At 38.7% G+C, this 14,526-nt stretch overlaps 1 protein-coding gene across 3 annotated transcripts in view; it reads right to left on the bottom strand.

Annotated features, from left to right (window-relative positions):
• TMC7 (transmembrane channel like 7) overlaps positions 1-14,526 on the bottom strand; it is a 46,146-nt gene that overhangs the window by 19,081 nt on the left and 12,539 nt on the right. For 2 of the 3 annotated variants that reach the window (XR_003852643.1, XM_029576885.1), the window contains exons 6-12: positions 14,158-14,303; positions 12,948-13,095; positions 9,231-9,404; positions 6,743-6,900; positions 4,520-4,637; positions 3,334-3,431; positions 2,418-2,601 (exon numbers count right to left, since the gene is read on the bottom strand). Coding sequence is in view for 2 of the 3 variants with exons in the window: in XM_029576885.1 (XP_029432745.1) it covers positions 2,418-2,601; positions 3,334-3,431; positions 4,520-4,637; positions 6,743-6,900; positions 9,231-9,404; positions 12,948-13,095; positions 14,158-14,303 (1,026 nt within the window). In the remaining variant the exon portion in view is untranslated. The remainder of the gene's footprint in view (positions 1-2,417; positions 2,602-3,333; positions 3,432-4,519; positions 4,638-6,742; positions 6,901-9,230; positions 9,405-12,947; positions 13,096-14,157; positions 14,304-14,526) is intronic. The other variant, XM_029576886.1, reaches the window with a different exon arrangement.

The following is a 14,526-nucleotide window of genomic DNA, read 5'->3' as shown; positions in this document are numbered from 1 at the left end:
CTACTTTTTTTTTTGTTTTGTTTTAAATTTGGCCCAGCTTCTTTCTACCCCTTTTTGGACTTCCAGTTCAGCTGCAACTGGTCTCTACAGCGGCTTCAGCACCATGAGCCTTCATTTGAAAATGCCTGAAGGATATGATGCCCAGTTTCCAATTTTTAAACCTCCTTCCCTTGCTCTTATCTAGCTCAGCCACTGCAGTTATAATCCTTTGGGCCAAGGGTTGAAAGCTATAGTTGCCCTTCCTCATATGCTTCTCTAATTTTTACCTGCAGTTATGTACCATATATAGAAAAGCTATTAATGTAATAATGAAGAAAATATATGCACACCAGACTCAGTCATAATATATAAAACTTATTAAATAATGCTTACTGGTATAAAAGGAATTCATACAATTGTAAATCTCATCAAAGCTGCAAGAATGTGTGCAGCCACGCAGCTGAATCTCTCTGGAAGTGGGGCAACTTGGGGGAAAAAACTGGTGGAGAAGGAGAGGGAGACAGGCAGGCGGGGATGAACTAGTGGAAGGAGGGAGATGGTGCGCAACCGGTGGGGCTGGACTGGTCGAGGGAGAAAGAGATGTGCAGGGATAAACCAGTTTTGGTAGAGGGAGACTGTTTGGGATGGACTGCGGCCCTAAGAGAAAATGGCAGACTAGTGAGGAAGAGGGAAGGAGGGATGCTTGAAAAAGGCCCACATCGCTAAAAGGGAGAGATGCAGAGAGATATGGTCTACACATTCCCCTCCCAAACCCCATCACAACCACACACAGTTTTGTTTTGGTTGGGGGTTTTTTGTTGTTTGTTTTTTAAAGAAAATCACCTGTTAGTGTAATCTTAGCAGGGGTCCAATGGCTTTCTCCACACTTGCCTCTTACCAAATTCCATACATGCAGAGACTGGTCAACCCCACTCATAAAGCAGGAGGCACCACAACCAACATTTTGCATCATTGTCGCAAGGTGCTGGCAGTTTCAATCATCTAGTAAAACTACCACTACAATTATTCAAGATCAATCAATAAAAACTATTCTATATGGGAATGAAGTCCAAGGTCTACACAGGATAGGGCATAATCCCAATATAAAACTTGCACCTCATGTTCTATGAAATTCTGCAGAGCAGAATAAGGAAATGTCCCCTTACCACTCACCATAGAAAAATATTCAAATTCTGCTGTCGCCTCAGTAATAGTAAACACAAACTCCCTCCACTACCAGGAACACTGTATAATAAGAAATCCTGCAAAAAAAATGTACTCAGAATCTACAGACAACCTGCTATACCATAACGCCCTAACAATAAAAATCCTACCTATGAAAAAGCAACACTGCAAATATTACACCGGGCCCTAACACACCAATATACCTCCTATTAAGAAAACAGAAGTCAGGCTGCCGTAGATCCTTATACAGAAACTACACACTAGCAGAATATCACACCTCAGTTACACATGCAGATCACAGACAGACCGTCACCAAATACAGAATACAGAGACAAAATAAATATACACACATGCAAACAAAAATTGAACTGGAAACCGCAAGAAGCAAGACTCTGTGTGCAGTTCAACAATGGAAAAACAAACATTCCTCATAAAACATCAGGCAATACATTCAAGAAATAGAAAACAAATCATAATAGAAAACCACACTAATAAAAAAGAACAAATATTTCAAAACAGCTGATGAATAGAACATCCAATAATTAAAAAATCATAAGAATGTTTAAAAATTTACCAAACATCAATAAAATATTTTAAAACAGCAGTCACATCAAATGACAATAATTAAAACCAATAGGGACAAAAAAAATGCACTTCTCCCCATACCTGGGAACTTTTGATTTCCAGTCACCCTGAGATCTTGGATTGATGGGGTAGGGGCATACAAACCCTTACCCACTCTGTCATATACACACATTCTGTAACACAAAAACTCCCTCACACACATTCCCTCTCTCTCTCTCACACATGCTCTCACTACATACAGGCTCTCACTCCCAAAGGCTCACTTATACAAAAACTCTCACACATATACATGCTCTCAACCCTACAGGCTCCCTTCTCCCAGTCTCCCTCAAACACAGGCTCCCGGTCCGTGGCAGCCTAGTAGGCCTTTGCTTTTGCCACTGCCATGGGATGGTCTGGGCTTTTGATGTGAGGGGATTCCCTGAACTTCTCTCCTTGGGCAATCTTAATACAGAGCTTACTTTTTCTAAGCAGCTGTTATGGTCTGGCAGAGCCCTAAAGGTCTGGGGGTGACAGGTTGGGAACCACTACTATAGGTTACTGATGCAAAGTCTTAACCCCCCCCCCAACCCCCCCCAAAAAAAAACACCTCTTGATTTTATCCTCTAAATGTTTTACAGAAATTTCAAAGACATTAAGTGGTGCCCCATGTCCTTATTCATTCTTACCTTTTTGATGTAAAAGATGATAACATATTTCACAGTTGCTATCGCAGGAAGAAGTGGAGAATAAAAAGTCCCTACCCAGCAGATTGTCTGTCCATAAACAATTCCCAGAACATTTTGAGGAATCTCAAATGTTTGTTGTCCCCACAACTGTATTAGCTTATAAGAGCAGTACGTAACTAACATCCTGGCAATAGGGGGAAAAAAGCAAAATATTTTAGATTCAAATGAAAAGTCTGCTAACATTGTTTGAAGAACAATATCTAAAGTCACAAGTAGCTGGAAAAATGCACATTTGTAGCATGGTATGTTTCTGCTCCTGCAAATTCAGGCCAGAGTGGAAACATGCTCTTCCAATACATCTATCAGGGGCACTCTTTGTGGATCATTTGAATGAAATTTGGTAGAACTGGAACGTCAGTAAGAGATCCTGATACATGTATGCAGAAGGATGAACAGACACAGGATCCAAAACTTTTCACTGATCAGACATGTCTACACAAACAAACAGGGAAGGTTTAACAGCATAATTGAGGCTTAACATTTTTTCTGATTTGGCTTTTTTTTCTTGTGAAGCTCTGAAGACCTTCCACTTGCCATGGCAATAACCAGCGACACAGCGCCATTTCCTCTGTTTTCTCAGGCTTCCCTACATCTGGGCCCTGAGCAGCAATGCTGGGATGTGGTCAGGGATTCTTAAGACTATGAATATTTAATCACATTGGCTGTAATAGGGAAAGCTGCTAAGCTTACATGTTGTTACCTGCACCACTATTTGAGATGTTATTATTGGTTTCCTACATTCTTTGGAAAAGGGAGGGGAGGAAACATTCACATTTTTACAGAAGACAAATTTGAAAAAAAAAAGAGAGCATCTGAAGAAGATGCTTAGAACAATGTCAAACAAAAAGATACATACTTTCTAGGAAATTCCACAAAAACTGTGACAGCACAAACGATGATGAAGTCAAATATCATTAATTTATACATTTCTTGGCCAACTCGTGACTCCCAGCACTACAAATAAAAAGACCACAATAAGATCACAAAGCCATCAGAATAATCACTCAATTCAAATACAGTAAAAGTTGCTCACCTGTAACAGGTGTGTTCTCTGTAGACAGCAGCACAAATAAGTGATGGCATGCAATTGGGCCAAGATAGGACAGCACTCTAAGCTCAAGACAGTTTTTCTGAGCATGTGCAGACCTTCCTGCACAATTGCTGCCACGCACTCCACAGTCTTCATAGAAAGCTGACCTTCAAATCTAAAGAGGAAGAGGGTGGGATTGTGTGGCTAATTTGTTCTGCTGTCTACAGAAAATAAAATTAAAATGAGGAAAAAAACCCTATGGAAAAACTTTTGGTGAGTGGCTTTTAAAAAAAAAGAGTGAAAAAATATTTTTGTGCTATCAAAAAAAAATAAATAATAATAACCTGCGTCACAGCAGCTGCATGGGAAGGTCAACGCATGCTCAGAAACTCCTTCTTGGTCTTTGAGCTCTTCAGCTTTTCCCTTATTGGCACCATTACATGACATTGCCCACTTGTGTGGCTGATCCTTGACCTGCTTGTCCACAGAAAAAGCCTTGCAACTAGCAGTGTTTAATATTAAAGTATTTCCCTTTAAAAAAAAAAAAAAAGTGCTAGCCCTGAGTCTTCCCCTTCCCACTTGTTTTTCTAAATTGTATAGAATACTTTGGAAACTGATTTGCAGAAAGGCACAATTCTATATTGGCACCCAGAAGAGAATCACACAAGTACCTTCCGCTGTTGTATAAAAACACAGATTATAGCCAAAGAACTATTTATACATACTTCTGCATACAATTGTTAGGTCAATACTCAGCAGATATGCTCATGAGCATATAAAATGGAAAAGAAGAAAAAAAACCAACAATGTATGCACTAGGCAAGGGGTAGAGGGATTTATGCTAGGAAGCAAGGTTTTTTACTACATTTTTGTTTTGTTATTTCAAAAAGTCGAGGGATAGAGAGCATAAACAGAGTTAGCTAACATATTTGCATTGCACTTATCCCAAAAATTATTTCATTCAAATTGCTAAAGGCAAAACAAATCTCTGGTAGAAATGAGATGTTCTTACAGGATAGCGTTCATGGTTGTAGCCACAGGGACTGCAATTCTCAGTACTGCAGGAGGTTATCCGAGTCCACAGCGTAATCAAGAGAACCCCAATGCTGGCCAGACGCACAAAGACACATCTGTGAGAGAAGAGATGTCTCACGGTATATACACACAAACTGGTGTAGCACAGGGCACAGCATTATTTAACCCCATTTCCAAAGCTAATGGACTATGTTTCTGTTTTTCCTCACAACTACCCTCAGCTAAAACATGAAAGTCAATAATAAAAAAAAATAAAAATGGGAATAAACCACTCAAAACACAAAAACTAACTATGGCAGTCATACTGCTTCTAAATTCTGCTTCCTTGCTCCCTGCAGATTGTCTCACATTTTCACCACAGTCAAACTAGTATTTGTTTTTCAAGGAACAATTTAAAATATTACAATATTATGGTCAGTTTTAAAATAAATTTAACATATCCACAAATATGCATTTTCTATAAGTTTTCATTAATGCAAAAGGAGTAAATCACCAGAAAGTCTTCCACTGTGCATAAACCAAACATAATATGAATGTAGAGATGAACTCACAAAACTATTTTAAGTCTCATATATATCAGATACGCTCATACGTTTGGTCAAATCATACTAGACACCACGTCTGGCATTACACACTGCGTGAAAAGTCAGATCTTCCCAATTATAGTGCATAAATGATTTTTGTCCACTACCCAGAATATATACTATGCAACCCCTGTCTCACGGCTACTAAAGTCTGGAACATATTCAGGAAAAAAAACCCTTGCTCCTCAGTGTTCTTTCCTGATGGGGGGACAGTTAATCATTCAAGGCCCTTAGGTTGCTTGAAGGTCTTCTGACATTTCCCACTAAAATAACACACTGCCACACAGTCTGGTATGATTCAAAAATAGATTCTTTCCTGGAATAACTGATGCAGGTGATTAAAATTACAGACGTGCAAAGAGGAATAATACAATCTATACAGAAAACAAGTGAGTGCTAAGTCTAAAACAGAACAGTTCAGAAGTCATAGTCACTGCAAATCTTCACTATACTAGGAATTTCTTCTTCCACCACCCACTACCTATGAGGTACTTGGAGGGGATGGGAAAGCCCAGGGAAAGTTATTTTTGGTGTGCAGATCTCTTAGTCCAGTAAGATGAGCTGGAACACTCTCCAGAAATCAACTCTGTAAACCTTAAGGCAAATTTTCAATGACATGCAAGGAGTATGGGACCAACGCCTCTAAATATCCAATTAGGAAATGTTAAGTGTCTGTGTTTCTTAAACTTATGATTTTTGGTATTGTTCTATTTTAAATGCTTATTGTATTTGTTTTGGTTTTATTTTAAATGTTTTTGTAATTATAAATAAAATTTCACTATTCTTCACTTCCTTTAATTCTTTCAATCTCAAGATCTTCCTTGGACCACAAGAAACTCTCTCTCTCTCTCTCTTGGAAGGCCTAAGGGCTCCAACCCTGAGCCTTAACCATCTTACTAGGATGGAAGGCTGGATGTTATAAGTGGGCTTGTGACGTTTGTTAAACACGCACTCCCTTACAAGACACCTTTGACTGGGGAATGTCAGGGAACACTACACACTCCTACTCTTTCTGGCATCATGAATCCGGTATCTGAAGATGCTGATGCATATAGCAAGAGAAACTTTGATGTCTCCCCTTACAACTATGACGTGTATGTTCAAACAAACACATATAAAAACTGTATAACATATCTATAGTGGATTCTTCTTTCATGCCTGATGAGTCAATTGAAAAGATGGATGGCCCAGTTCATTAGGCATGGAAGTCATAATTATAATATATATATTATACTTACACACACACAAAAAAAAAAAAAAAGGCGCACTTTCCTTAATATATTCTGGGTAATGGACAAAAATTGATGCACTAGGATTTAAAAGATCTGGCCTTTAATGCAATGTGTAATGCCACATGTCTAGTGTGATATTTGTCAAAATGTATGAGCACACGATGTATGAGATTTAAAACAGTTTCATGAAATCACATCTACATTAATTGATTATTTGCATAGTTTATACACAATAGAAAAAAAAAACATTGAAATTGACTTCTCTACATTGGCATGTCAGTCCTTTTAGCCTCTTTTTTTTTTAATATCTCAAAAACAGCAGCAGTTTGTAAACAAAAAAAAACCCCCAAAAGCAAAACCATGCAAGGGGATGAATAGACTGACCTCATAAGTGTAAATCTTATTTCAAAGGCAGGTGTATATTCCTCAAAACCGACTATGACTTGAAAAATATTAGGTGTTATGAAATTGGCAATGGTGATCACTATAGAGGGCAAGTATTCCACCAAAAGATTTACCATGGTAGTTTCCTGAGAGAGTCCCTGGGTTGAACAAAAACAAGATATATTGATCTATTTAGAGGAATTAATATGGAGTCCAGTGCCTCAGGCAACAATTGTAAAGCAGATAGCATTAAGCTTGCCTGGAGGAGAACAGGCTAAAGTATAGATCACACATGGCGACCTATCACTGAGCTATAACAATGCACTGCACAGAAATAAAGGTGATACCTTTTTATTGGACTAATACATTTCTTGATTAGCTTTCAAGAGCAATGTACTCTTCATCAAGTCGAAACAAAATGAACATATCAGAGCAAGAAACAACATAACCTTTATCTTTCATTCAGACATGCTCATTTTATTTTCACCTAATGGAGTACAGCTCCTAAAAGCTAATTAAGAAATGTATTAGGTTAGTTCAATAAAAAGGTATCAAGATATAATAAGTTGCTTGTTAATCTTTATTTCCATTTATTCAAATGGATGAGCACAGCAACCACACTATTTTATTCACAATATATTGAACAGGCCTCAAAATCAACCAAGAGGTTATTTAAAATAGTCAATGGCCTACTAACTACATCCTCCTCCACAACAGAATCAGACTATTCACTCAAAACTGACCCTTAAATGATTTTGCCTTTTTGCTGTCAAAATTAAACCTTACGAGCCCTCCACTAGCTGACCAGTACTGTGCTGTTTGGATTCATTTAGTCCATCCACAAAAGAGGGTCTTGGAAAGATCACAGATGGCTTGCAGCCAAAGTACTGCACCCTTGATCCTTGCCTGTTAGTTAGGGGCCTCATAGAACAAGCCATGGAGATTGTGAACTCTTCCTTCTCATACAGAATCTAATATCCCATTTTTGGGGAAACTTGTAGAACTGGAAAATATACTCAATTCAATGCATGGCTGGAAGAAACTGTCTCGATATGTGTCAGTCTGGTTTCAGACCTCGATATGGAACAGAGAGTTCTCATCTCACTGCTGGATGATCTCCACAGGAACCATGACAGGAGATTTGCTTTGCTGCTGGTTCTACTGGATATTTCAGCAGCATGCAATAGTATGGATCACGCTGTTGTGCTATCTAGACTGGCAGAGGCAGGTTTGAGTTGCAAAGCATTAGCATGATTCAGATCCTTTTTATCAGACAGGCAACAGTCTATACCTATACAGTTTGTTGGTATCATCTTCATCCTGTAGGGTCCCATATGTAGCTATTCAACATTTATCAGAAGCCACAAGCTCAGCCAATTTGGTCTTTTGAGGTAAAATTCTATATTTATGTAGACGACGTACAGCCTCTTCTGCTCATGGCACTGGACCGGCCAGCAGCTATGAGAAAGCTGACTGCATGTCTCATAGCTATTTAAGAATGGGCAAAAGTAATATGAACCTAAGTAAAACAGTTTCTGTGAGTTCAAAATGCAAGTGGTCAGGTTCCCAATTTTAAAATCCCATTCAGGAAGGAACTGTGAACTCCTGCTAAAAATTACAGGTTAGGAGCCTTGGGATCCTGCTGAATTTGGCAATAGGTATGCATCCTCAAATTCAGGCAACTTTCAAAAGCTACTTCTACCATTTGTGGTAACGACAGATTCTGCCTGTTCATTGAGAAGACAAACTTGATAACAGTGGTCCATGCTGTGATAATCTTACAGCTGGATGACTTTAATGCATTATATAACAGGCTGACAAAGGGTTTAAGCCAGTTTCAGCTAACACTAGAGGTTTGCAAGCATCAGGATCACATTACACTGGCTACCAGTACTCAAAGCTCACATTTAAAACCTCAATTTTGATTTTCAAGGCTATAAGAGGAAATGAATGAAGTTACCTGAAGGACAGAATATCTTTTTATGCACCTTTGAGGCCTCTACAGTTCTCCAAAAGGAGCATCTTTGAGTATGCCCTCATTGAAAGAAATGTAGTCCAACAGTGTCACAGGAGCAGCCCCCATCCTCTGGAACTCTCTCCCAAAAAAAGCTTTGTTGGGCTATGTCTATTTCAGGGAGGAGGTAAAAGGCCTACACACTTCTACTCTGCATTTATGTTATTTATATCATTAATATCACCTATAAGGCCAAAGTGTCATGGGCCATCTAATTGTTATACTATTATATGCTTACTGCCAGTATAATTTTCTGCCACTGATTGTGTATTTGTATTTCTTATCAAATGCATGGACCATCTTAATATTACATTCCTGTTGGCTAATTGCCAGTTTAATTTGTTGTATACCACAACTTGGGTGAATCTATCATAAAAAGTGGGTAATAAATCATAAATTAAAAATGAAAATGAAAATATTAAGCATCAGCAACAGGTAAAGATTTTGGTTTTATCTACTTCAGGAAATACTTACAATTTTCTGGTACTCTTGAGAGAAAGCACTTGCTTTATAAATACAATAAAAGCAGGTTGCTAAAACTGCAAGAACAATGACATTTAAAAATATCCTTAACAAATAGATGCGAAATAGTTCAGCTCTTGTCCTTTCAGCTATTTTCTGTCGTATTCTTTCTTCTTCCAAGTCTGTCTGCAAAGAAAACCAAACCACATTTTTGATTTGGGGGCATTTTTGTTTGCTTTCTTCTTTTATTTTGAAGTTAGAATGACAGTGTCTATACTTTGGTTGTTATAATTATTTATTAGGGATGTACAAGGAGAAGATTGTTTATTTCTTCTTTCATTTTTCCATTTTGCATGTGCTAAAATTGAAACATGCAATAAACATTCAGCATTTCCTATTTTGAAATTTAGGACCGGATTTCAAAGGCCCTACACGTGTAAACCCACGGGCCTTACGTGTGCCGGGCCTATTTTAAAAGGCCCAGCCACACGCGCATGTAAGTCCCGAGCTTCGAGAAAGGGGCAGGGAGGGGATGGGGCTAGAGGCTCCTGGCACAGAGGCCATTTGCCGCTGTGTTGGAGGATCACATGCTGGCAGGCTGCCGGCGCGCACAACCTGCGCCTGCTTCGAGCAAGTGCAAAAGGTGAGACAACTTTTGGGGGGGGGGGGGGTTAGGATAGGACTAAGGGGCGGGAAAAGGTAGGAAGGATAGATTAGGGGGTAGGGAAGTTCCCCCTCCCAGGCTGATCCTAAATTGGCCCCGATTTTATAACATGCGTGTGAAGCGCATTGTTAGCCCAGGTTTGGACGCGCGTTTTTGACGCGCTAGCTTTACTCCTTATACAGTAAGGGGTAATAGCGCGTCGAAAACGCGCCCCCCCCCCCCCCCGCCCGAAACTAATAGCGCCCGAACATGCAAATGCATGTTGATGGCCCTATTAATTATTCCAGCTCGATACAGAAAGTAAAGTGTGCAGCCAAGCCGCACATTTTACTTTCAGAAATTAACGCCTACCCAAAGGCTGGCGTTAATTTCTGCCGGCACCAGGGAAGTGTATAGAAAAGCAGAAAAAACTGCTTTTCTGTACACCCTCCGACTTAATATCATAGCGATATTAAGTCGGAGGCCCCAAAAGTAAAAAAAAAAAAGTAAAAATTTTAAAAAAAATTAAAAATCGGCCCGTGGCCCGGGCTGGCGTCCATTTTCCAAACCCGTGGCTATCAGTGGGTTTGAGAACAGACGCTGGCAAAATTGAGCGTTGGCTGTCAAACCCGCTGACAGCCGCCGCTCCTTTTACCGCAGGCCCTAATTTGCATAGGCCACCCTCCTGAATCGCGCGCCCAGGAGAGTGGCCTGTGCGCGCGCCGGAAGAGCAGGCACTCGCCAGCTCTCCCACACGTTTTTCTGTATCAGCCTGAATGTGCTTTCTTTACCCATCTCTGCCATTTCTTTTCTAAAGCAAAGACAAAGTCATGTAAGGGCAGAAATTACACTAATCCAGCACTCTTTGCTCACCCTCATCAGGGAACAAGGCATTTACTCTCTCAGCCAATCATCCTAGAAGGCAGAGGACTATTAGAAGGTAGAGGAATATTAAAAAAAAAAAAAAAAAAAAGTCACAATTTGTAGCCTTTATATGGTTCAAAGAATCAAAATGTGTCTTATCTCTGCTGCCTGGATAAAGAACAGCTAGACCTTGCCAGACTACCCTGAAAGAACAACAGGAAGCATGCTACAAATTCAATTACTAAGAACCATTGGAATCCTATAAACCACTTAAGTATTCTGTTCTATTTCTTCTAAATTGCATTCATGCATAATATAAAAGGGTAAGAGAGAAGACTTCAGGAGCATGCACAACATTATCAGAGTCACACATTCAAAACTAACAACTGTATGATCGGTTATCTTTGAATCCAAGGGCAAAATTGCAGAATAAGTTATCTTTAAAACAAAATTAAAATAAAAACAGTCAAACACATTACTCAATGGCATAACCAGCTACTTCAAAAGAGGGAAAAGAATCTCTCAGTATCTTCCTGCATTTTCTTTGCAAGTAATAAGATCAGCAGTTGAGAATTACTACAGAAACTAAATAATGCATGTTTCTACCTGCTTAACTTTGACCTGTGGTAGCTACAAATTGTTTTTACACATAGTCTATCTTTCTTGTTCATCTACATTTTAGTATGTAGATCTAATTAATTTATTAAAATAAAAATCTCAGAACTGTGAGTTTCTGTAAACCATGAGTCCCATGTTTTGGTGGAAAAGGTGGTATACAAAAAGGACTTGAAACATGGATTAAAAACAATATCAAGTAAAGAAAATACAATAAACATTTACCATAGGTCAAATGTAATATGGCACTTAAGACCCACAATTATCACTGAACTTTAGTATACGGACACAATCTACAGACTGAACATTGTTGGGAGAACCTTTGAAACCCTGACTAGATTTTCCCTCCCTGGGCTAGGGGCTCTGCAGAGGCAGCGTTCACAGCCCTAGGTAAAGGGAATATCTGCCTTTGCATAAGAGTGACATCTATTGACACAGACACAACTGGGTTCTTGAGGAAGCTGCAGCATGTGAACGCTGGCCAAGGAAAGCTGCCATAGTTGGGCTTTGTTGAGAGAAAAGTAAAAAAAAAAAAAAAAAATAGTGGGCAAGACTATGGCTAGGCATGAATAAAAGCTCATGGTGGTGTAGCCCAATGGATGCCAGTTCTGCTTTGAGCTTAATACCCAGAGGAGCAAGAAAAAAAAAACTGTCATGCCAATTCCCCTCCCCTCCTCCTCCAAAAAAAAAAAAAAATCCCACCCTCCACAGAAGTCAGGCATATGGCAGAAGAGATGAAATATCTGTGCAGTAGTGGAAGGCATTCAGAGAACACAGGACAGTCTCTGCAGGAGGATCAGAGTATGAAAGTAATATAAGTAAAGAACTTATTCTTAGTAAAAACTGGGCAACAAACCCTCAATATGCTTTTCTCTTTGTCTGCTCGGGGTATCAAATATTGTATTTATATCAACTGTACCTTTACATGTCACTGCATCTGCCAAGTGTGGCACAGCAGAGGTCACTAGGTTATAGCATTCAAAAGCAATTTGCCCTCTCTTGGCTACCTATTTACTTCTCTGCCCTTCAAAGTGTAAAAGAGAGAGTACAAAAAATTCTTATACAAACCTATGACTATGGTAAGTCTTAACTTCCTGCTGCAACAGATTGTTGTACAGTATGTTGTAACTTAAAGGCTTTTCAAATTTCTAAAATTAGCTTTGTTAAAGATTTGTAATGATTGGTGCATAAAAGGCAAGTAGAATGTATACTTCTGAATACAGAGCAATAAATGGTAATGAAACTGGAATAAATGAAAAGCTTTCATATGTCTGTAGGGAGTTACAAGTGGCATTAGCCATTCTCTAATACTAAAATAAAATCCTGAAAAATAGTTCTCCTCTAACTTTCCAGGGTTAGTGTGTATTATGCACTATTTGTTCTCTCACTGCTAGACCAGAGGCACTGCAGATCATCAGGGACCCTAGGTAGAAGAACAAGGCTTGCAAATAAGCTGTAAATAAAACTTTTTGGGCACATGTATTCTGGTATGAAATGTATATGCCATGCTTTGAAATGCTACTTTAAATATAAAATATGGGAAAACCCTGGGAAAAGAATGTTAAGCATCAACAGCAAAAAAAAACACAAAACCAGCAAGTACTCACTTTTAATTCATAAAGTAAACTACTATGTTTTAATTCCGCTGCATTCTGATCTGTGATGCAGAAGTCCCAGCCTGCAAATATTTTGTTACAGTAACTCTGGAACCGATCTTCACTGCTTACCAAGCTTTGCTTAAAGCCTTCTACAGATCTATGGACAGAAAAGTGACAATACAATATAGTTGGATATAAATGCAAATATACTATTGTCATTGCTGATGCAACCACTGGAAAAAATAAAGATTCCATGCTCAAAATATAACTTGTCCAACTGCAAGGCCAAGTGAAAATATCCTCCCAGTTGCATAAAATATTTTAGACCAAAAAAAAAAAAAAACCCCAACAACTTTTCAGCTGCTGGAAGTATCCATTGTTCTAGCTTCTGCACAATCAGCAAAAATCAAACATACATAAGAACATAAGAAATTGCCATGGTGGGTCAGATCACGGGTCCATCAAGTCCAGCATCCTGTTTCCAACAGAGGCCAAACCAGGCCACAAGAACCTGGCAAGTACCCATAGATAACAGACTGACAAATATTGAGTGTGGGATGTCCCCTTTAATCTTTGTTCATTAAATCCAAAAGCAGCTCATCCTTCTGATGTCCATTTCACATCTCTGGCCTTACAAGGTCTAGGCCAAAGTCAATACCACAGTAATGATGCATGCCTTGCCACTTGGCAGGCTGAAGTAGGGCAAATACAGAGCTCATAAATTTAAGAAGAAACATTGGATCACTATTATTATTTTTTTACGAAAAAGCAGCATAGAGTTTAACAGCATAGAAAATTAGTAGTAGTAGTAGAAGTGTCTCTACAGTGGCAACAAGTCCACATTGCAACAAAGGGTTAAATTAAAATTTAAAAAATAAATAAAAACTATGCAGGATGATTTGAGTTATTAATCTGCATTTCCAAGTGTTCTCTTCTATAGCATAAAACAAAAACATGCATAAAACAGAAACAGAGAAAGGGTACTTAGCTCCAGTTAGCTAGGTACATCAATTTAGTTCTCTCTTGGTAAAAAGGTGACTAAGGACATTACATAAGAGACAGCATGCAGAGGTCACAGAATATTTTATGAGCTATAGAAAAGGAATTTTCTGGAAGTCTTGAAGAGCTGTGTCACATGCAGAAATTTGCACTGCAGTTCAATGTAGTCTATATATGCAAACAAGTAAAACGTCTTTGAATAAGAAGGATCAGACCTTACCTTTTCACTATCCATAGAAGACTTAATAGAATGTAGGCTATTGTGACTAACAAATATGCAAGAGGTACACTGTATGTATGAGTTTTGAAATGTATTTCTTCTACTGTATAATATCCATAAAATAAATAGGTCAGTTCAAGGAAGCCCTGCAACAAGATAACACAGAAAAACAGTCAAAATATCTTTAAAAAAAAACCAAAAAAACCCCCACACCACTCATTTCAGTATACATTCACTTGACTAGCTTTAGTTGTACTATAACTGAAAAAGGAACTTAGCTTTCAAAAATGCTGTAATGTAAAAGGCATGGAATTATTTGAACAAAATCCAGTGTATCTGGGGCATATACTTTATTTCCCAGAATTTGAT

Source organism: Rhinatrema bivittatum, chromosome 14 (assembly GCF_901001135.1).
Source record: "Rhinatrema bivittatum chromosome 14, aRhiBiv1.1, whole genome shotgun sequence".
NCBI classification, from domain to species: Eukaryota; Metazoa; Chordata; class Amphibia; order Gymnophiona; family Rhinatrematidae; genus Rhinatrema; species Rhinatrema bivittatum.
The sequence above is the reverse complement of the archived record's forward strand: the minus strand, read 5'-3'. Positions and strand labels throughout refer to the sequence as shown.